Source organism: Trichogramma pretiosum, unplaced genomic scaffold (genome assembly GCF_000599845.2).
Source record: "Trichogramma pretiosum strain Unisexual culture from Peru unplaced genomic scaffold, Tpre_2.0 scaffold4, whole genome shotgun sequence".
Lineage (NCBI taxonomy): Eukaryota > Metazoa > Arthropoda > Insecta > Hymenoptera > Trichogrammatidae > Trichogramma > Trichogramma pretiosum.
The window spans coordinates 718,029-742,452 of NW_019641688.1; the positions used below are offsets into that span (position 1 = coordinate 718,029).

At 44.3% G+C, this 24,424-nt stretch overlaps 1 protein-coding gene across 1 annotated transcript in view; it reads right to left on the minus strand.

Moving 5' to 3' along the window:
- Positions 1-11: 11 nt before the first annotated feature.
- Positions 12-24,424, minus strand: part of LOC106656092 (BMP and activin membrane-bound inhibitor homolog) — a 37,182-nt gene continuing 12,769 nt past the window's right edge. The window contains exons 2-3 of the mRNA XM_014376758.1: positions 2,360-2,731; positions 12-1,690 (exon numbers count right to left, since the gene is read on the minus strand). Of these exons, the coding sequence (XP_014232244.1) occupies positions 1,362-1,690; positions 2,360-2,731 (701 nt within the window). The 3' untranslated portion in view covers positions 12-1,361. The remainder of the gene's footprint in view (positions 1,691-2,359; positions 2,732-24,424) is intronic.

The following is a 24,424-nucleotide window of genomic DNA, read 5'->3' on the forward strand; positions in this document are numbered from 1 at the left end:
TAAAAATAATACAAGCATAATTAATTCAAACGATTTCATCATCATCGATTGAAAATCAAAATCTTTACTAAAATTGCATCTTTATTCACAAGTTTAACGAGTAAAGTAGTGGATAACATTTGTTTACAGTTAAAAAAAACCTTAAGCTAATTAATAATTTTTCCTCCAAATTATTATAATCCATACTATTAATATTTTATAATGTAAGCAGTGATACAAACAACTTTCATTTACACTCATTTATTCTCATTTACTTTCACTCATACTGATGTAAAAAATGATTACAGAAAAAATTACACGTATTTTACAATTGATAAACCGAAGCAAATATTAAAAATTTGAATTGAAGTATCATTATTACAGTCATCATTTTTTACAGGAAAAAAAGAAAATTCACAGCCGTATGGAAAACTTGAGGTTCGTTACATCTTCATTTACGTCGTTCTTGTTATCAATAAAACGGTAAAAAATACAAGAGAAATTATCGGACGGAAAAACCTTTGCCATGGATTCGATTGATGCGTAAACCACAAGAAATAGAAAGATCAACAATTGCTTTTTTTTTTAACGAACCTCAGTTTAATTTCCATAAATGCCATTGTTCTATATGTATAAAAAAAACCTTTTTTACACGCAATTTGACAGTCATCATTCGCTCAATGCATTCGTCAACAACAACTAACGATAAGTCGATAAAAATAACAATATTTCATATATGTTTCTGTACAAGTGTGCGTTCGAAAAAATGTCAATATCATCAAGGCGGCACGATTATAATTATCACCTACACGCATATCATCCATAATTAAGGCATTATTATACACATATATATTGATCACGTCTATCTACATAAACACCAGCGACCGTGAGGCGTCAAATGTGCGATGTACACTGGCGTCAATAATCGACATCGTCGCGATTGTTTTTTCCCCCCTGTTTTTTGTCTTTTACTTGAATTTGGTGACTAGAGACTGAAGAACCTGCATACGCTCTCACATTTTGTCAGTATTTTTTTAAACTGATCAAAAAAAGAGGTAAAATTTCGCCGTCAGAAAACAGAAAAATCGGCTCCGTCGAGCGCGCAGTTGCACCTCTTCCCCCCATGAAGACAAGTATAACGTTATTGTGAATTTTATGTGTGCCGCCCATGCCCTCGCTCATTTTTCGAACACTCCGAAGATGAGAAAATTCTATCAAAAAGTCTTTGGCCCACGTATCTCGCGCGCACTCCTCCATCTCTCGAATATAAAAAACATTAAAGAAAAAAAAAAAAGAAAATAGATCAACGTTCAATATAAAGTCTTCGCTTTTCACTCTCTTCGAGTCGATTGGTTATTTGTTTTTTCCTTTCAACATTCTTTTCAAACGAGTGGCATCTTGTTGGGCGCGAGATGTTGACGAAAGTGTCGATGGCAGTGATGGGTCGTGGTCACGGTCGCTGTCGGAGGCAGCAGCGGCGGCTGCAGTCCCTGCAACTTGTCGCTCTGCGTCGGCAGCGGCTGCAGCATCCTGATGGCGAGGCTGGCCAGTATGAGGAGCAAGACGAAGCCGCAGATCGGCACGGCGATCGTGACGGTCCGGAACCAACCTTCGGACTGCTGCTGGCTACCCGTGGCCTGGCTCGTCGTGCTCGATATGGACGTGCCACCGCCGCCCAAGTGGTTCTGCTGATGATGCTCGCCGATCAGCACTGAAACCCGAAGAAAAGGAAAAATAATTATTATACATGCGATGAGTAATTGCGCCACGTGTCCGTATACGGAGAAAATGTGACACTCGAACTAAATTTAACAATAATAAAAGAATATAATAGCGCGTGTAGCGCGAAATCAAAGGGCCGGAGTGAAAGTAATTATACACGCTCGTACGATATCGTGTGTCGCTCGCGATGACAATCGACGCACAATAATAAGAAAAAAGTACCGTCAGCGGAAAATCGCACAGTCAAGCGAGATAGATATGTATACAGTAATCGCATCGCGAGAAAAAAAAGAAATCCGAACTGCGGCGATTTCAGGCAAAACATCGCGAACGTGCTCGAACTTGTATCGTCGTATATATGTACCCTTCCATAATCTCGGTAGCTGCGCACAAAAGAAATGTATCCGCGCTGCTATGCAGTACTGTGCACGTGTACGAGCTCGCGCGTTGTGTTTTACTCCTTGCCTTGCCCCGCATATGTGCCCGTGCACTTCGCGTTTATATACGTTTAATTAGCGAGCGAGCTCGAGGGATATGTAGTACGCGCGCAACGAGTATCCACTGAGCGCGAGATAAGAATCGAGAGCAACATCGAGGTGCGCCTTTTTTGTTAATCTTCTCTCAACGGCAACAACGAGAAAAATTCTCTCTGTCTCACCTTGCAGGGTCTTGTTGAGCCTGGCCCTCAGAGCGGGACTGTCGACGTGATTGCAGAGGTCCTGCTCGCAGCACAGTTTTCCCGGCGGGCAGGATATTTTTCCGTTGACATTGTTGCCGCCGCTGTTGAGTTTGTCGTCGAAGCAGCCGCTGAAGCCCGCAGTCTCCGGCCTGCCGTGCAGCAGATGCAGCGATTTGAGGCTCGACGAGACCAGGGCCAGAGGCGGCAGCTCCGTAAAGCAGCCCCGGCCGCGACACATGTAGCCCTGCGACACGCAGTGCGGCTGATTGCAATAGCAGCGCACCTCGTGCTGCTGCTGGGTGGATTTCCTGGGCGACGAAGACGAGTCCTGTGACGAGGCCGAGTTGTTGTCTGAAACAGGAGAATGGAATAATTTTGTTAAAATTTTTCTCAATTACTTTACGAGTACGGTATTTATAGATATCCTATGGTCCATCATCGTCCCGATTTTTTATTTGGAAAATGAAAAAATTTATATTATGTCTAGATTGAATCCTCAATTCGGGATCGTTTGCATAAACAAGTCTGAGACTCCGATACATCTTAACCTTGAGATAGACAGAAACAAAGGCAATAAAAGAACAGTCCCTTCAGCACTGCCTCGTAAAAAGCTCCAAGTTATAGACGAGGAGCTCCAAACGATGCGCAGCACATGTCGCTCATATTATATATACAGACGGCGGCGGCGGGAGGGTCCTCTTACGCGCACTGCATATCCTTGCTAACTCGCCAAAGGCAGCGTATCCCAAAATCAAAACAACAAAACAGAGAAAAAGGAAAAAAGAAACACGAGCTCTTCTCTCTGCAACGCAATGTATAATTTTGTCAAAAGCCGCGACGAGTGTTCGTTGCCCGAATGCGCTCGGCAATTATTCATTCTTCGTTACGTACTACCTAAGTATCGACTTTTCGCGCGGCGTGATTTTGTCAAAAAAAAGCGAAAACATCTGAAGCTCGTGCATAAAGAAATTAATATCTCTTTCTTTCCTTCTCTCTTTCTCTTCGTCTCTTCGTCACATATTATGTTGTACGAGACGAGTGTATACAGTTCGGGCGGCCCAAAGGCAAAATAATATATTCATTAGCTTCAAGACGCGCAACGTCGACACATTTGAAAGCAATTATGGACGATGCGCGGCGTCTGAAAACCATAATTTTAAATCACCGACGTCTATTTCCATCCGTACACACGTATGGGCTTGTATGCAAACTTTGACTACACTACAAAAAGGAGATGCAAAAGGAGAGAGTAAAAAAAGGGAGATGGCATATCACCGCATATTCCTCTATGTGTCAACAACAACGCTATTGGAGCCGTGCACACGTGCACTTGTACGCGAGTGTTAGAGCTATAGTCTCTTTTCTCTCTCACAGCATGAAAATGATAAAACTCGACTCATAGCTCTCGTGTATACAGTGTGTGCAGTTGCTGCATTTCGGGGACTCGTCTTTTTTTGTGTGTGCGTTACCGTACGCAAATACGATATATAGAAAAAAAGCTGAATCACGCGGTGAAAATTGTGAAGAGTCATTGCGTCGAACACGGAACGCAGTACATAAGACACAAGCGCGTTGGTGCAGCTACAATATACAAAGAGCGCGGCTTTTTTTCAAAGCCTCTCCGCGCGCGCGCGAGCTGCTCGTGAATGCACGCGCGCGTGCACTGCGTTTAATCATCATTATAATAGCCGCCGCTGCTTGTGTGCATACACACGCACACAGCACGTACAACGCACGCCGCACGTATAAATTGAATTTGTCGTATATTAACGGCAATGATGATGCACATATCTGGATAGTTAACAGTGCGGTGCTTGCGAGCAAATTTCGAAACGAAAAGGTAAATAAGGCAGAAGAAAAATCAATTGTTCGCATCGTCAGAGTGACAATCACAAGACCTTTACTTTCATTTATACAATTATTTTGACTTTACCACTTACAGATTTATAGATGAAATGACTCGTCATCTAGTGCGAATTTTTAACATTTTTATTGGCAATTTCACTCAAAATGTTCAAATTCGAATGTGGAATTCAATCATTCAATATTTAGATTCAATATTGAAAAAATAATAATAATAATAATATAAAAGCTGCAGCAGTTACGAATTTATTATGTCTTCCTCCGTGTATAAAACTCCGAGATCAACGACGAGCTGACGCACTTTTAGCTAGAATCCCTTATCGCTGTATATAACGCATACAAAATTTACGTACGTTGCAGAGCTCAACCTAACGCGCACGTGGTCTATTCGCGCGCAGGAATTTCTGCACAGCTGCAGTCAGCCACGACACTATTTCGAGCCATACACACCTTTTGGCATTTGTATTCTCATAAGGTACACTCGTGATGCGCAAGCTCTCTCTTCACATCGTGTACAACTTGCGGGATCGATGATGGCTTTCGCATGCGTGAATAATGGTTCAATTGCGAGTCGATAAATAATCCCATCTTTTTATACAATAATAATATAATATCGCCGTGCACGCACGCGATATACACTCTCGGACTGTCCGAACTCTTTGCTCCACGCGGCATATATCTGTACGGCAAAATAATCGCGGGAACAAAGTGAAAAAAAGAAGGAAAAAAAAGAGAGAAAAATAAGAAAGGAGCAGCAGTACCGTGGACGAAGAGGGACTATAATCTCACGATTCATTAACGACGTAAAAACGCTAAAGCGCACCGCGAGCATGTGCACACACACGTACACGCACATACTTATGCAGGTCCACACAGTAGGTATATACGATTGCTCCTGCTGTTTCTGCTGCGAAACGGAATAAAAATAAAATAATAAAAAAGAAAGCGAGCGAGTTTGCAGCACAAAATATACAAACACACACACACACACACACACACACACACACACACACATATATATATATAAGACACACGCGCGAATCCGACGACGAGGAGAGCGAAAGAGAGGAATAACTCGTCCCTGAGAGTTTACGATCAAACTGGGCCATAAAGCATCGATATGTATACTCTCCGCAAGCGCAGCAGCAGCAGCAGCTCTGGCTCGCGCGCGCCCCGAGAGTAAAAGCGGGAATAAGGACTCGCGAGCTTCTTATACGTGTGTGTATGTGTGTGTGCAACTGAGCAAAAAAAACCAAATTCCCGATGGAGCAAGCCCTACAGGAGAGAGAGAGAGAGATCCTTTGTCTTTTACCTTCGCTTCTTCTTCTTCTTCTGTTGCTGCTGCTACTTTTGCCTTCTTGGGCTTTGCTCTCTCTACTTCTCCCTTTCTTGACTCGTGGCTATATAGGTACTGTTTGAGCTAATAAGCTTCGTCTGCACACACATATACTCAAACACACACACACACACACATATTTTTACATGCTCGCAGGGCACAAGGCAATTCGCTGAATAAAAAACAAAGACTCTAAATGGAGGAGAATATATGGCTCTGTTCGCGCGCGCGTGTGTGGCTTGGCTTGTGCACAGACTGCAGTGCAGCGCACACCGGCACATTTTCCGGCATGCTCGCATCCGAAGGGCCGGGGCCGAGACTCTACTCTACGCGCAAGTGAAATCGCATATCGTCCTGCACGTACGATGATGCTGCGCATGAAACTTTAAACATGTAATACCATACAAGAGTTCCGAGTATTTAATTTTCGGCCGTGATTACGCCTGTGTGCGCACCAAGTATTACATGCCATGCACTTGTACAGTATGCGTAGTCAGACATGTGACCGGTCATTCCTGCAGCGCGCGCGAGCTGCTGCTGCATACCTCTGCCTCGAGAGAACATGCATATTTTCATGTGAAAGCAACAAAAAAAAACAGAAAGGACAACGAACAAATTAAGAAAGACACACGCGCGCGAGATGGGCCCCGCTATACACACATAAACAGGCCGACGTTTAATACACCATCTATATATATTGTATATACGTGCTCGACCTGATCGGCCATCAAGAATATTATATGTACACGAAGAATGCGCACGAGCAAAAGAGAAGAGAGTCGAGCAAGAGAAGAAGAAGCAGCAGCAGCAAAAAAGAAAGAAGAAGAAGAATTGGGCGAATACGAGCACGGAGCAGCAGCAGCAGGAGGTCGTGCGCTGCACGCGGTTCCGCGCAGCCGAAAACAAACACCGGCGTACGTACGATATATACTACGCTATATACCTGCTGTATACCTTTATGGTATGCGTGCAGAGTACACATACTCTCTCTCTCTTGGTCCGTCGTGCCATCATGCGGCATATTAATTATTTTACGGGCATATAAGCTCGAAGCCCGACTCGCTCGATATGAACTTGATTCTCCCTTCGGATGTTGTACGAGCTTTTTTTTCCTCTTTCACTCTCTCTCTCTCTCTCTCTCTCTCTCTCTCTCTCTCTTTCTCTCTCTCTCTCTCTTCGACGATGAGAAAATAATAAGAGAAGAAGAGCACACACATACGCACACACAATGGGGCTGAAGAGAGAGAGAAAGAGAGTCCACAGGACCAGATGCCGCGATGATCGGTAAGGTATAATATGCGTTAGTGTTTATGAAGCAGATATCGCTCATCGTTGAGAGAGAGTATATCCCTCGAGGCACAGCAGCAGCAGCTCAGCAACACATGTGTGTAAAATCTCTTGCCTCGATTTTTTTTCATATCGTCCTCCCCCTCGCGCCTCGAATGCCTTAAGTCTCGTACGTATAGCATGTGCACACAACCCGCGATCAACGCATTTATAATATACGTTTGTAATTGGCCCTTTTTTGCGTCGTGCGCGCGCGTGACCAATGCGCTGCGTGCCTAGATTTATGTACACGCGTCTCCGGGATATTGCATTTTTTTGCGCGTATAGCTCTGTGTGCAGTATAGGGCGAGATTCTTCGACTCGTATATAAAACGCGCTCTCGAGATCGTCCGATGGGAGCTAGTCTGATGATGGCAGCTTATAAATAAATTGCTCAATATTTACTCGGCACGAGCGGCGCATTCATGTTCATGACACGCACTCGCGTGTGCGTCGCGAGACACGTTAGGTGCACACACGCGTTATTCTGCGGGTACAGATACTCTTACCGACACTATATCGGTTGATCTTTCGTTGCGAAACTCGACGTCCCATTGGCAAGTAAAGCCATTGTAATGCGTATACTGCTCATTGTCTATACCTAATAACGATATCGTTTATGGCATATGAACCTGCGGTGAGATTTTTCAGTCCCACATTTTTTTTCTGACGCTCGTCGCGTAAACACAACGCGGGCTAATTTAATTGCTCGCGTGCAGCTCGTATGCGTTAAGCTTCAAAAGAAATCGGTATATTTACATCGCGCGTTAGCACTGTATACTATATTGTAACATTACGAAATTTCGCATACGTATATAGTTTTACAGCTCGCTATAAGAAGAATCGAGGATCGTTGCGCAAATTATGTGCTCCGATCGCGCGGCTGCATAAATATATACGGCCGATATTTGTATGTATGTGTTCGGCCGCGCGGTCTGCGCCACCGCGAGATTTATTACCCGCATGCGAGTTTCGATACGTACGTATACATTCATCGAGAAAAATTGTAGGCTACATGTATACGATCGTTCCGCAGAGCCCAAGAAGTCAAAGTGAATGAGAGAGAGAGAGAGAGAGAAAGGTGCAAATTCAGACTCGCAGGTATAAATAAAAGAAATCGGTAAATGCTTAATACGACACAAAGCAAGTGTGCAGCTTTATATTATACGGAGGCTTGCGTAATCATCGCAATATACCCTATATTGTAAGCCGGTCAGGTCGAGCACGTGTGCGAGTATATGACTGTATGCGCCGGAATTTTTTTTCCGTTGATATTCCAGATAGATTTCTTCGTCCAAGCGGTGCAGCTGAGCGCATGTGTCTCGTTACCAACGCGCACAAAATATCACAGTCACGTACGATAATACAGCATGCGCATAGTATACGCATGCGTAATGCGTCAAAACTGCAGCTGGCGCTGCACTTTTAGTCCCTCGAGTGGCGTTTTAAAATCTAAGATACGTGCGCGCGGCTTTTTGCTCGGCAATTTACATGCGTTTATATACATTTTGTCATTTCCACGAAAAAAGAGAGATAAAAAGGCGGACGAGAGAGAACGCGAAGAAGGAGTAAAAGGAGAGGAGAGACAGCTCCATCGTCGTGCTGCTGCTGTTAACTCTGTGATTCTTGGCGAACAGCATATTACACGACGTTATAATGGATTTCGATAGAATTATAAAGTATACGTTTACCGCGGAAGGAATAAGGAGGGAGAAGTAAAAAAAAATCATTGTTTGAGACATGATTTGTTGAAGGCAAACTAATTTTCGCATCAAACATGAAATCTCGAGAGAGAGAGAGAGAGAGAGAGAGAGAGAGAGAGAGAAAGCAAGATTCGCATCTCGGACGATGCACACACACATAAGTGGGTTAGAGATTATTATACGCATAGCTTCTGATTCTGCCCGAGCTGCTGCGCCCTTTTACTCTTGTCCACGGCATTTTTTGTTTTTGTGTTTCGTGTGTTCGATGTACAATAAAAGAAGAAAAGATCTAGAGAGAGAGAGAAGAAGAGCGAGAGATACTTGAAGCAGATAATCGAGCCGAACACGACATTCAACCCTGGAGTAAAAATGTCGAAAATGCTGAGAATAGAGTCATTAGCGGCGCGTGTAATGCGCGTATAATACATATCCGCGTCGTGTATATGATATTATAAAGAAGCCCCGGCGGTGGTATAGTTGGCTCACGGCTGTGCACTTTTTCGGGGATGTACTTTTGTACTTGTACAGTTTACACATAAGTTCGCTAGACGATGACAAACTGCCGCCTTGAGCTTCGTTGTAAATGTGTAGCATGGCGATACGCGAGAGAATCGCTCGGGTAATTATAGTCGATGTAGCCTTTTTTTCATGTAACGAGGATCAAAGCGCATCGAGAATTCACTCCTATACATAAACAAGATAAATACACAAGTCACGAATCTCCTCCGCCAAAATCTATTACCCGCGAGTGTACATAAACTATACCCGTACGAAAAGTCGGGTTGAACATAATAATAGCGAGTGCCCGAGAGTCTGGTAGAAGCGCCTGGAACGCATAAGTATGCTCCGTGTGTGTGTGTGTGTTTCTGTGCAAGCATGAGCAAACAGCAGGAGCAGGAGCAGCAGCGGCGGCGGTGAAGCAAAAATGCTAAAAGAAAAAAAGGAGTATAAACCGAGCGAGTGACCGACAAGGAGTAACCGAAGCAGACCGGCTCTCCTCCCTCTCGCTTCGGGATCGCTCTATACTCATGAGAACGCGGCTTCGTCGTCGTCGCTGCTGTTATACTGCTGCGGCATTCGACCTGCGGTTTAAGCATACAATATACAGGTATAATGCAGCGAGCTTCGAGATTTCATGTGTGCACGGTACTCGCGTAAAATTGCACAATTTTTGGCGCGCACTCATTATATCCTGAGCCTTTTTTTTTTAAATTCGTATAATAATCGATATTCGTCAAAGTCGGTAAAGATTCGTGAATGAGCGTCAGAGCGTAAAATCACTCGCGATTTAATCGTGACTACGTACAGAGATTTTGGTTAAAGGCAGTGTGCCAACAGCTCATGTTAGCTCTGGTCGTATTAATTCCTTTTATACATCCATGCGTCGTTCTTAACTGCTTCTATATACTGCTGCTGATATTGCTATACATTGCCCCACACGAGCTGTCTATATTACAGCTATAATGCGCGGATTTATAGCGGCTTCATGAGCTGCGCGTGTGGATTTTTATTTTTATTCTTCTTCGCTTTTTGTATTATACAGCTTACACATAAATCGAGATGATATTTACAACTGCAAAGTGGGCCCGCTGCGAGCGAAACACAACTCGACCCGTGCGTGAGAGAGTACGTAATATGTATATAGCGCAAAATCGGAGATGTCGTTCCATTTATTTTCATTATTTTTTTTTCTTCCAATTTTTGAAGTACGAGATCTCGTTTTTATAATCTATTAACTGAATCGACGTAAAGCTACACAACCCACGTTCCCACATTGTTCATAATGTACGAGGCTGAGATTCGAACCCTGAGTAACCGCGAATGTGATCGATCAATTACTTCGAAAAAGACACGACTCGATTTAATTACGATTTTTATCTCGCGCTCGAATATACGATCATAATATATCTTCGAATATTCTAAACAATTTGCCTCCGCAATATTCTCGACGCTCGCTGTAGTCCAAGTCACACGGGCTGCCGAAGAAAATATATAACTTATGCGTATTACGATCAGTTCGGTCACACAATGTCCACAGGATATTTATACGCCAGCGTGTAAGCTTCAGCTTCGTAATTAATAACCACTCCCAGATACGTATACGTAAATATAGTGCGCGGGCTATATACGTCCGAGCGAAAAAAAAGTCACAAATCTTGATCACGCAAACGAGCGATAAGGATCGTGCAGCGCCTCGGGGGGTCCTCGCGCTCTCTCTCCTCCTCTCTCTTTAGACGTTACTTTTTACATGTATACACACATACTTAACACACATACATGTTACACGCAGCGGAGAGAAAACAGAAATCGGCAAGTGGAAGAAGATACAGAGAGATGAGTATAATATCGAAAATGTATCGAATCAATTACTGACGATTTGAAGTTTAGTAAATTACAGGTACGCGTGCTTGAGAATTTGTATCCGGCATAGCTGAGCCGTGTCGTCGTTCGTTGTCGCTCGATCTCGAGGCTTCTCTCTCCCCGCGAGACGAGAGTCAAAAATAAAAATCAAAGAAGAAGAAAGAAAAACAATCAGCCGAGTATCGAGAATCTTTTGGCCTCGCATCTTAGCTGAATCAATTATCGAAACACCCGTGCGCTGCGCGCAGAAAACAACTCTTCTCGGCATTGGGGAGGAGAAGGAGGGCTCGAGCTGCTGCACGTGAGTTGACGTATTCGTATCGGCGAGTAGTAAATTATAATGGTCCCGTGCGCCGTGAGCGATGCATTAATTACACAAATGGAATAAGACTGAGAGAGAAAGAGAGAGAGAAGCAACGGATCGTTGGAAAAAAAATTGCCACACAGGCGCATACACACACGTATTGCATTTGTTCGAATTCAAAAGTTAAATATTTATAGAGTAGACTCGTGTATAAAATGTGTGTTGAAAGCGCGCGCGCGGCCCCTTAATAAGGGTACATGTCGATGCAAAGTATTTCGAGGAAGCCACGGCCTTCCGAGGCCTGAACGAGAAGCGGCTGGCAACTTACTTGCTCGTTTCAAAGAGAGGGAGATAATAGTGAAAGCATTTTTTGATTTTTGACTATTCAATTACGCATGCGCAATATTTATCTGACTCGAAAACTAAATTAATTTTTCTCGTATAAAATCCATTTGTTTAACTGGGCTCTGTAAATTCATCTTAACGATTCATCTTCAAATGTTTTTAACTTAAAACCATTTAATAAAGAAAAATGAAATGATCTTGCATCTCAGTTGATATATTCAATGGCTCCAGTGTGTTTACAGGTGCGCGCGCACCCGAGATCCGCGCGGCGGCGCGGCGTTGGTGACTGTTGCTCCGCGTCTAACGAACTTTCTAATTATGTGTTCTTAGCTCAAATCCCACGACGTGGCCATTAGTCTATATTTTTACGTGCGGGCGTTAGAATCGTCTCCTGCTTGCGTGTCTACTGTGCAGTGCTGTTTGTTTTGTTTTATCACGTGTTTAGTGTAGCAAACCGAGTTTATCATCACAAAGTTTAAACTCGATGTAATTTTCATACAACATGTTGACAGAAGAAGAAGAATATCGATCTCTGAGGGCCCTTATTTTCACGAGGACACCGAGTCGGTCCTCTAGGCGCGAACAATTTTATAAATGGATATTGCGTTCCGATGCAACGCATCAAAGGGATTTCATGGGTCCAAGGACTGACACGATCTTATTGCGATTGCTCAACGACAGAACTCTATTCGACGACGACGATATGAATTATTTTTTCAAACGTGCGTTGGACGATAAAAATACGAAAATCATCAGATTACTGTACTTGAACGGCTTCGATATACACGATGCTAATTTGGACAATGGAAAGTCAGCGGTTCATTACTTGGCCAAGGTGGACGAGCCAGGTGATAGGTACAAAGTCAATAACGAAGTCACTCTAAAGATGATGAAATTTTTTCTGTCCAACGCTTATAAAATTCATTGCGACGTCTTGGGCTACACGTACCTGCACGCAGCTTGCATGGTGGGGGACGTCACAACGGTGCGCTGGTTCGCGATCAGAGGCGCGAACGTCGATCTCAATGTGTACAAACACTCGCCCCTGCACATCGCCGCCCAGTACCGAAACGAGGACATCGTGAGAGCTCTGCTGAAGAGCGGGGCCAATCCGAATGTGCGGGACCACGAGGGGTCGACGGCTCTGCACGCCCTGACCTGGGTGCGCCTGTGCAGATGCGTCCGAAGAGACAACTTCTGCTCCCGGCGAAAACCGGTCGACGGCATCGTCGAGGCGCTCATCGAGGGAGGGGCAGACATCGAGGCGCAGAACAATCACGGAGATACCCCGTTACAGCTGGCCGTGTCGCGTTTCGACGTCGAGCTCACCAGGTCGCTCCTTGGACGCGGCGCGAGCACGAACAATTTGAACGAGGACAGAATGTTCAGCGGGGAGTTTGAACCGTGCGAATTGAAGAATTACCCCGTGACTTTGAACATCATCGAGGTGGTGCAATTATTGAAGTCGGCCGGTTACGACATGAGCTTACGAGCTCGACTCAGGATGCTGAAATTGTGGATGAAAGTTCGAGGCAAGGACGCTGACCATTGGCTGGCCGATTACCCTGGTAAGTACACGCCTTTTGATTTTCCAAGAGTAATAATATGTAATTGTTATTAATTATATTTTGTTTTCTCTCTTAGATGGTGAAGAACTGTTAAGGTCCCTAATCATGCTTATGAAAATCTCATGCATCTATAAGATATATAAAATTCCGCGGACACCAGATTCTCGGTTGTATTTGAGACAGAAATATCTGAAATTGCAATCAATAGTGAGCAAATCTGTGGACTGTTTTCTATTCTGTTACCAGCGAGACAGTTCATGGGATCTTCAAATGAAAAAATTCAAAAGTATTATGGTAAACGACGACGTCTCGCTCTATGACCTGTGCCAAATGAAACACGATGCGGCTCATTCGATTTTTAGAAAAAAGAAAAATTGGTCTGCGCCACAAATGCCTTTCTCGATGTCCGGGCCGTTGATGATCGTTGTAAAAAGACACATAGCGAACGTTTTGATAAGGCTATACTTTGAATTGTTCGCGGCCAATCTCTTCATGCACGATCATTGCAAATTGAATCTGCCGTATACCGTTTGTCGAAGAATTGTCGAGTACATGAGCGACAAGGATCTAATCCATTTGTTGAAGGAGACAGACGAAAATAGTCTAGACAACACTGCCGCAGATCAAACGCTCGCGAGTCTAAGGCAAGCTTTACCTGAAGTGTAGAAAACGGTAAAAAAACATAAAATCTAAGGTCACTCTCACATTTACCTTGAAGTAGTCAATTAAACTGTACAGTATTATTATTCAATAGTGTCATATTGAGACATATATTTTTTTATGTAATATTTAAAAAAAAATAAATTGTATATCTTTTAAATATGTTTTACAAATTTGTTGTCAATTCGTATTCGCTTTATGATTTCGTTTCCAACAAAATTTATTTTAATATGATAGTGTAATATAATACACTCGACTCGCGATGAAAAATGCACTTTGGTCGCTTAGCTCTTTGTACTAAGCACAAAAAGTCTTGTGCACACCGTAATAATGTAAAATACAAGTGAATGGTAATTGAAGTTTACGGGAAAAAGCTTGCACACACGAACTCAACGCGAACCGCAAAATCAAATAAGTTAAAATATCGGTAATTATGCGACACTGCCGAGCCGTGGCTATATATGCAATGGCTGTGGTGTGCACAACGCGACGACGATATAATTACGTTTCAGCGTTCAAGATTCTCGGTTTTGGCGGCTATATGGGGTGGCGGCTGATGGCGTCAGAGAGAAAGAGCGAAAAATCACGATGACGAATATAAAAGATGAAAGCAAAAAGTTATCATAACGGAGGTGGAGGCGAGAGAAAAAGAAAGAGAGATTGTGTCTCTTGGCTCCTGGGCTGTCGCGCTGCTGCATCACGAGATATAAACTTACTTGCACCGCAGTGCAGTGCAGTGCAGTAGGCGCAACGCAGAAAAACGCATTAAGAAAACTATGCGCTGCGGTGCGTGCAAGTGTACGTACTATATATTCCCGCTCTTCAGCTCGGGATATTAAGCTGCAGTCGTATCCGTGCCTGCGATGACGACGACGGAAACACGAGATTTGTGTATTTTGTGTTTATGCAGGCAAATGTACGCGTAATATATAATACGTAATACCTTCGACACTTGAAGGGAGGAATATTAATCTTATTAGTCGAATGGATAATCCTTCTTACTTAACCGGTACAGCAACAGCATCAGAGGCAGCATGAGCTCGATCGTCGCAACGTGCGCGTGTACACAGAAAATCGACTTTACGCGCTTGCAGTGGATTTATTCAATTAGCGAGACCATAAATTTTGTCTCTCTCGCTCTCTCTCTCTCTCTCTCGTCGCTGTGTTTAGTTCGCGAGAGAGCTTGACGACACACGCCTCTGCCATATAGCGCAGTTATATACGGATATAATACTCGCAGTCGTCGGATCTACGATAAATAGACTCTCGAGTAGGGGAAGACGAGGGCTTGAGCGAGGCAACAACGTCGTCAATCCCGAGAAATAGTCGCATACAAGACGAAGACGACGACGCAGCAGCTACAGCAGCAGCGGCATCGAGTATAATCGCGAGGACGGAAGTCATTCGACGAGCGACGTTTCTCTTTTTTTCTTAGACTTATTATACGCGAGACTCTTTTGGCTGCGCACAAACACTCTCTCGAGAGTATAAGCAGTCGTGAGTGCCCTTTACCCACCGCGGCGTAATTTATATGCCTTTTTCTTCCTCTCTTTCTCTAGCGAGTAGCGAGGCCAAGTTATGACGCGATGAGAGAGAATACCGAGAGAAAGAGAGAGGCTTCATATCCAGATAGGAAGACACAATTTTCAAGCTTTTAATTTTCGCTAATTGTTTCCATAAAGAAGTTATTTTTATTGTTCCGCGACCTTCTCCCGCGCATGCCCGATTCTTCTCTTCGCGCGCGGCAAAAGTCAAAATAAAAAATCAATAAAAAAAAGGTAAATAAACGACACCGCGCAACCTCTCGCTTATTGTTTCGCGTCGAGACAATAGCTACCATTACCACCGATCCCGGCCGCGTGTATTGCCTCTTTCGCGCGCGCGCAATGGCAATTTATATTTATACGCGATACATTGCAGTCATTCAAGCTAGAGAGAGAGAGAAAGAGTGAAATCGATCGAAAGCAAAAAAAAAAGGTAAATATATATATCGCAACCGATTCGATAAAGCGTCGCCAAGATTGACGATCGCTCGGCACGCTCTCAACTTATTTCTTTGCGCTGCGCTGCGCACACGACGTCCAGCAGCACCTAGCTACCTGCTGCAGATTTTCTCCCGCGGGCGATCGCGAGCGCGGTCAAATGGATTTTCTCTCGCGCTATAAATGCGATCGGCCGGTATCCACGTCGTACGTATAGAGTTTTTTGCCCCGCTTCTATTCGCGAGTGCGCGCGCGCGAGTGTATTTATAAATGACAATTAATTACCTCGATCGCGGTAATTCCGTAAAAAGAGATACGTCGACGGACGATCGATCGCGTGCGCCGCGCACCCTTAGAAGAACCTGATTCCTTGAAGGATTGATTTATGTCGGCGCTTAATTATTTTAATAAGCAATCGCTACCGTTATAATTTTACCGATTCAAAATCGCGGATCGAGTATCAAAAGAGAAGAAAAAAGTTGACGCGTAAGAAGAAAAAAATTGGAAAAAAATGAAGAAACAAAATATATCACGAGTAATTCGATCGGTCTGTGTTCGGCGTTGATGCCTTTGCGGCGCGCTCCGTCTACCATACATTGTTCGACAGAATATTTACACGCGTCGATGGCAGATTGCAAAAATGTTTTTCATACGCGTCGTCGTCGTAGGCGGATGTGTATGTATGTACGCGATGTATCGTCGTCGCGCTAATTTAATTGATTCGTAAAACACGCGCTCCATTGCCCTGCGTGTGTGTCTGTGTTGCATATGTTAATTTCGTCGATTCGTCGTATTTATAATATAAGGTATAGACGCGTCGAGCCGATCGGCGCTAGCAGTTAATTCGAGCTAATCGCAAACGGAGATGAGACGAGCGATTATTACAGCACACACGCTGGGAGCACGGCATATCCTCGCGATGACAAGTCGAGGAGTGATCGAGCTCGTCGATCGACCACGAAAAAAAAAAGATTGAAAGAATCTCGATTTAATTATTATCTGTATAATATATAAAGTTTCAGATTATACATTGTACATTGTATATAAGGCGGCGCTGCGCATATCTTGCGTTGTAACATGATTTTTTGATTATTATGTGACGGGGCTCTCTCGCTCGATCCCTGCGCGCGCTCGCGACGTATTATATTATATGCGCCGCTGCCGTTGCTGCGGCGGATTGCACCGTGAAGATCAGAGCCCATCGTCGCGGGCAATTATGCGCTCGGCCGATCTTAAATTTCACGAAAATTACCCTCTTCGTCCTCTCCGCTTTCTCTCGTTCCTTCTTCTTTTCTTTTTGCTCGTGCACCGCCGTTGCCGCCACCGCGAATGATCGCTGTGTGTACACCCCGCATGAGCTATATAGTAAAACGCATACGGTGCGGAGACGTTTAGCAACTTTTTTTTTCGAGCGAGAAACCGAGCGTGTATCTCAAGGTACGTATTCCATAGGCTTGAGTTTTCGAAAAGAGGATGCGAAAAAAAATCACAGCGGACGCGACGAATTCAAGGGAGAAGAGCGGAGGACGATTCAGTTCGCGGGAGGAAAGGATTTCGGCCCCCTAGCGCGAGCGCACGCATCTGCAAATACGTCGCACGAAACACATTATAAACTCCAACTCCGAGATCCGAGGATCGTATTTTATAACATATGCTCGCGGTGTGCTGCAAAATATACGACGCACGAGCGAGCTCTTGATATCGCTTTGAAATTTGGAGAGACGACGAAACGCGCCAATTTGGAAAAGCACGAGATTTCTTTCGTCGCGGCGTGTCCGGGTTACGACGCGAACGGCGATCTCCGGCACGGCGCAAGCTAATAAATACCACTATGTTATAATACCGTGTATAGTAGTAGAGCTCGATCGCGCAGTCAGTCTCGCAAAGGATGGAAAGACGGGCAGAGAAAGAGAGAGAAAAAGCGGGATACTACTTTTTAGATCCGCATCGTGAATATATTTTGCTCCGTTCTTGGAAATCTTTCCGAAAAAATCAATCATCTCTCAATTAGACCTCTATGGCGAACTACGCAACGTTTTATGTATTATACGACGCGACTCCTATCTCATGTTCTTGCCTCTGCCTGTGTTATATACGCTTGACAGAACGAGAATCTATACGTATACGCGTGCGATATTTATTATAGTTTTTCGATGTATAAATAATGCATGATTCATCTCGGCCTATACGCAAAAGCATCGAGCGAAGGAGAGAAAGAGCTGAGCGAGAGAGAGAGAGAGAGAGAGAGACAAAAAGCCAACAAAGCCACTGGACCGCGTGGTTCGTCGTCGTGGTATTCGTCACACGAGAACGCATCGTAAGGAAGGTAAAAAAGTTACTCGCTCGGACAACTCTTACTTTAGCGCGCATACCCACACACAGCCAAAGGATGGAAAATCATACGACGAGCCATACACGTTTTAGTGAATGAAGACAAACTGTTGAGAGATCTTTAGATATCCACTTGGCCCCCATAATCAATGACTTTTTATTACACATACAGAGTCAAGAGGTAGAGTAGACGCGTTTCAAGTACCTAGACAGTCGCTCGCGCGACCAGACGTGTATCCAACGCGGTCATTATGCAATTTCATAAGAATCCACTCGAGGAGCTGCTGCCGCTCTGGGCCCACTTAGCAAAGTATTCAAATTAAATTCTACTTTACGTTATACGTGTGCGTTTATCTACATGCTACCTAAATAACCCACACACACACACACACACACACACACTCAAATCTGTCTCTCACGCCAATTTGACTTATCTGCGGTCCATTGAATAGGCAGAAAGAGAGAGAGAGAGAAATAATAAAACGTTTTTCTAAACCATCTCTATAATAATTGCTAGGAAATAATAATCGACTAATAATATTCCAGCAGACGAGCTCGTGGCTATACATATAATACTCACAAACACAGACAGACGTACGTAGCGAACACGCGAAGCACAGGTATTTTTTCATTTCTTTTTTGTGCCCAGAGGCCCAAAGCCATCAGGCGATCCCGAATTTTGCGGGGTTCTCGGCTCGACTCCGAATGCGTGCATAACTATAGGGAGCTTCGACCGCCGCCGACGCAGCAGCCTCGCATATATCTATACTTTTTTGTCAGACTCGTTGCATATATAGCAATTAGCTCCGAACACAATAGATGAGAGAGAGAGAGAGCGAGCAAGAGAGAGACGAGCTTCGGTATATACAGATATTTTTAGCGTTGCTGCGCTCTTCCATCTCTCTTTTTCTCTCTCTCGTATTCCGAGAAGTAGGAGTGTCTGTGAACTCTGAGCGCGGTAAAAAATTTACGTATATTATCTGCAATTCGCGTAAACACCGATGTATATAAACGTTTTGAAGTTTTTGGTGCGGTGCAATATACACATATATGTATGATGCGCGACCAAAGTTAACAGGAAAAATATGAAAAAAGGAGTTTACGTATTCATTCCTTTGAGCATTCAAAATTTTTTCGAATTACTTAACATACTATAACTTCGCGAAGTAAGGTGCAGTCCGCGATCGACGAAGCTTAGAATGAACACAGGCTGCACGGCGCAGATACATACATTAGTTATACATATAATACCGTGGTAACCAATCGGTAAACGAATTGGAAGAAAAAATGAAGCAGAAGTCGAAGAAAAGACGCAGTGCACAACGAGCATATAGAGGCAAGAAGAATATAAGAAGGAGTAAAGGATGACTGGTTGTTGCTGTTGCTGCTGCGCTGCTGGCGCGTTATGCGGCACGGTGGCCGAAGGGCATGTGCGCCGCGGCCCATGCGAAACATGCCCTGTGTGTTGTCTGTGGCCGCAGATTGCTGCACGACTTTTGTGTAGTATACCTTTCTTCTTCTTTTTTACCTCCCTATTTATTCCGAAAACTAGATGTACTTGCGAATATAATACCTATCCGTCCGAATGTGTATATTATAATATACGATGATTCTTCTTCTTCTCGCGTGCTGTATGCTATGAACGCGAGTTTCGACAGGTATACTTCCTGTTCACATGCCCGCACGAAAATAAGTTAAAAAATATTCTTTTCTACGTTGTACACTACTGCGTGTATAATAACGATCGACGTGCGTGTAGGCACGAGTACGAACGAGTAGTAGCAACCTCGATACAAATTTTTTTTTTTTATATTATGCATAACAATAGCCCCCGTCGCGCAGTTGGAAAAAAAAGGAAAGAAGAGAGAAAAAAATCGGAGCAACGCTGCGCGATTCCCAAGGCAAAATTGTCAAGATCGTAAATGCACGAGCGCACCTATATATCTCGAGCTCTTGGCATATTCAATAATTCTGCTGCTGCTGCCACTGCCACATGTAATAAATAATAACGACACACGCGCGGAGAGAGAGAGACTACAAAGAAAAAAAAAGCCACTCGAGAGCACGAGAGGCCCAACGTCATATTTAATATTCAATGAGCTTGTAATGTAACGTTGCGAAATGATTAGCGTGCGTGTCGAGACCGCCGATCGTATGCAGTGCGTCTGTGCGCGGCGGCGGCAGCCGATCTCGACGCTCGTTACATTATCTCTAGCGGCGGTGGCGGCACTCGTTATAATGTACAACATATATAGGCGCACTCGCTGCGCGTTAGCTGCAGGCACTCATAATAGATATATAGCATAGCTGTACCCACACTTAATGCATGCGCGCCTGCCTATGCGTTCGTCGTAGATCGCGGGCTAAGCTATTTTTATCGCGATTTTACCTTCGCGTCGCGTGGAGAACAGTCGCGAAATAGCCACGAGGAGTGGATTCGCATGCATAATGCATAATAGATGCAGAGAAAGAGAGAGAGGATACGTATGGACGCGTGCAGGGATTTCAGAAAATTCGGAATATTTTCTTTCCGAAGTCGACGACTACGACGACAGCCCAAGAAGAAGAGATATATCGACACGTCTCATAAATAACAATAGCGCAAAGAGAGTCGAACGCAGCAAGAAACGAAACAGAGACGCAGAGAGAACCCTGAACCGGCCAATCGATCAATTCTCCTAGGCTTTAAATCAACTCACGCACGCGGATCGTCGTCGTCGTCGTCGTCGCGAGTCTGGGAGAGGGAGAGACGAGCTAAAAGAAAGAGACCTACCTCAGCGCCTGGGCTAAGAGCTGACAGCGGAAAAAAAGGGAGAGAAAGAGAGAGAGCCAGAGTCAATGCATACATACATGCACACAGACGGTTAGCAGCTCTCATCAGTGCCGGAGATCGGTTTTAAATCGATCATTCACCGGCGCTGCACCGCCGCGGCTTAATTAATCCTGCCGGCAGCTGTGGGGCATTGCACGCGGCATTATAATATATTGTGAGTATAAGTATAAAGTATACAGCGCGGGAAACGCTTACGTGTGTGTGTGTGTGCGAAAATTCACGTCAGCGCGTGTGCAATTTTGTCCCGTTGCGACATTGAAAAAAAAAGACGACAAGCAAAAAATCAACAGCATCGTAAGCAATCGACGTTTAATCTCTCTATAATGCGTGTATATCAAAGCGCAGCCATCATCGTGTGTTGTATTATAAAGTCTGTTGTCGATAAGCATCTCTTGTCCACATAATATAATACAGCTCGTTCTTTTCCCTCCCGTATTCGTGCTGTGTGTCGGGGAGGGCTATTATATTATGCGTTCAGCAAATAACCCCGTCAACTAATTTAGCCTTTCCTTCCAAAATAGCCGCTAACCTCTCGTCGTCTATATATGTCTCGATAAAAGCGCCAGGGCCCTCATCGAATTTCGTTTTGTACACATACATACGGAGAGTGAACGTGAGTGTGTGTGTGTGTGTCGGGTCGCGCGCTTCGAAAAATCGAAAAATCGGCGCCTCTTTTGAGAAAAGAGAAACCTGTTTGCTCGCATAGTCGGGGTATCTGTACGCCGAGCGGAGCGCGGCCCACAGCCGAGAGAAAGAAAGAAAGAGAGAGAGAGAGAGCGAGCGAAAAAGAGACGGCCCTATAATCATCATCGAGAGGAGAAGCCCCGCATCCACGATACGTCCGAGGCCAAAGTAGCCGAAAAATTTCTCTGGATATACTACCTTGCAATCAAGTGCGTTCGTAGTCGTCGTCGTCGTCGTCGTTGTTTGTTATAATATAGTCTCTCGGTTCTGCGCGCTGAACAAACAAAGGAGGCATCTTACGCGCGCGAGTATGTGTGTGTGCACGAGCACATCATCATGTGTATACTGCAGCGTGCAATTTCCGTTGTACCAAGTCAGCTTAACAGCAGCAGCAGCAGCCGATTTTACGATGCAGCAAAGTCCGAGCATGCGAACGAGTTAGACGCGGAGCTGCATGCGAGCATCGAGCAACCTTATATCAACAGGTTGTTGACGAGCGTCAAGCTCTGCACACTCGCCCGATTGATCGCCGAGGAACTGCATCGTAATATATAGGCGCAGTGCTTACAGTACGAGGTCGAAATTCGCCTCGTATTTTCTTCGCTCGATCGATGCACGTACATAATATGAAGATGTAATCGGAGGAGACACGCGTGCTTCGTAGCTGTCAGTATGCTTATACATGTACTCGGCGATCGCACAACTTCATCTTTCAATTCTCTTCACGACTCTCGTCGTGAAATTCAGCGAATGAATTGCGTCAAGCGTAGTCGCCGCACCAACAATCGATCACATCTACGGCGCACTACATTTTCTACGAAAAGTTTTACAGGCGGCGCACATATATCGCGGTATATAAATTGATTCGCGATCGAAAAACCGAATCGCCGGTATTGAGACGTAGCAGCACGCATGTGCAAGAGCGTTTAAAAATAGTTGCAAGTGCAGCGCGCGTCTTTGCACTTTTAACGACTACTTGGACTATTAAATTCTGTGTGTTGGTATAGGTATTATTGTGAAGTGAAAAATACAACGATCAGGGAAAATGCGTCGATCGGCAACAGCGATCCAGCCAGCAAAATTCTACATTTTGGAATGTCGCTTATATTAATATTCGCAATTTTTTCGCGTACTCAAAGCAGGCGTCATTGCGAAAACGAGAATACGAACACATGCACACATATGTAAACGCGTGTCAGCCATATTAAAATGGCACAAACTCGCCCAACGAGATATTCCACTGCTCGCGACACTCTCCAAGTCATATTCATTTATTTATTATCATTGCGGTTGTTTTTATTTTATACATAATGTTTCAAATCGAAAAGCTGCTTTCTTATTGTATCTACTATTTGTACCAGTGTGTACGATCGTTAGAAGGAGAAAGCGCCGCGTCTCGCGCGAGACCGACAGAAAATATAGTCGCTCGTCGGCGCACCGCCACAAGTGCAAAAATAATAAGGAGTGCTGCACTACAAGCAATGCAGATAAGCTTTATCGTTCCTGAACCAAATATATGTTACGTTTATTTGTATGTATACGCGTGTGACTGGGGAGTATAATAGACGCGTATAGCACACACGTCACAGCTCAGCAACTGATTTCAATTGTATCGCTTACAATAATGGAAGGCTTTATGCTTGCGAGTATCGGGCCCAAAAACAGCTTTTCAACGTTTCAGCAGCAGCTGTAGCTCGTTTTAACGCTATTCACACCGGTGCGGCTTGTGATAAATATATGTATCCTCGAACGGGTGGATACAATGAGACGAGAGTGGCCGAGCGCAAAAGATAAGAAAAAAATTGGACTTTTAATTCTCGCGCTTGGATAACGAAACGAGTCCTCGGCGACGTTTCCTTCCTATTTTCGATTATTTTTTGTACCTCTTGTCAGAGCTCGGTGCAATGCTACATGTCACGCTCGGCTCGATCTCGGCCGCTTTTCCAAGTATATCTATCCCCGAGCGCGCAAGCGGACAATCGCGCGGCTGTATACTCGATTCGATATAGCTGTGTGCATATGACACAAATGCATATATGCGATACGTATTGCAACGCAGCAGCTTTTATAATCGTAAAACGAAATGTCCCGCATTCCGATCCATTAAAATAAATCATAATTCTCATAAAGAGAGCGCGTGGTATGGTATACATATAATATTTGCAGCCTCGCGAAACTACTTGGCGATGCAAAATAACGTTTTCCCATACATAACTAGTTTGATGATGATGCTGATTCCAGCGGCTATCACCTTGAGGCCCTTAGCTCTCTCTCTCTCTTTCTCTCTATCTCTTTTATTCTCTGCGCTGCTGATTGCGCAAGCCTCGTTAAGGCGCTAATCGTGCGCAATGCTGATTGCAAATATCGCATACACATTCCATCCGATATAATTAAAGTCTCTTCGTATGCCGATGCTGCTGCTGCAGCTATGAGGAGTTTCGAGAGTATTATAAACTTGACGCGTGTTTTTGTATTGGCGCTTAATTTTGTAAAAAAATCTTCTTTATTATTATCCAATCAAGGGAAAAAGGACATTTTCCTCGAGCTTTTTTATTTTCCCCCTTTCACGGGACGCGGCGTTAATAAGCGCCCTGGAGGCAAGAAAGACGGACGTCATTATCGACGCGTACTTGTCAACGACGAAGACGACGACTACAAAAAGCTGAAAAGATCCAAAATGATCTTCGCGCGCAACCGGTATATGATACAAGTACGCATCGAGCGACGAGCTTATAACGCGCCCGAGGC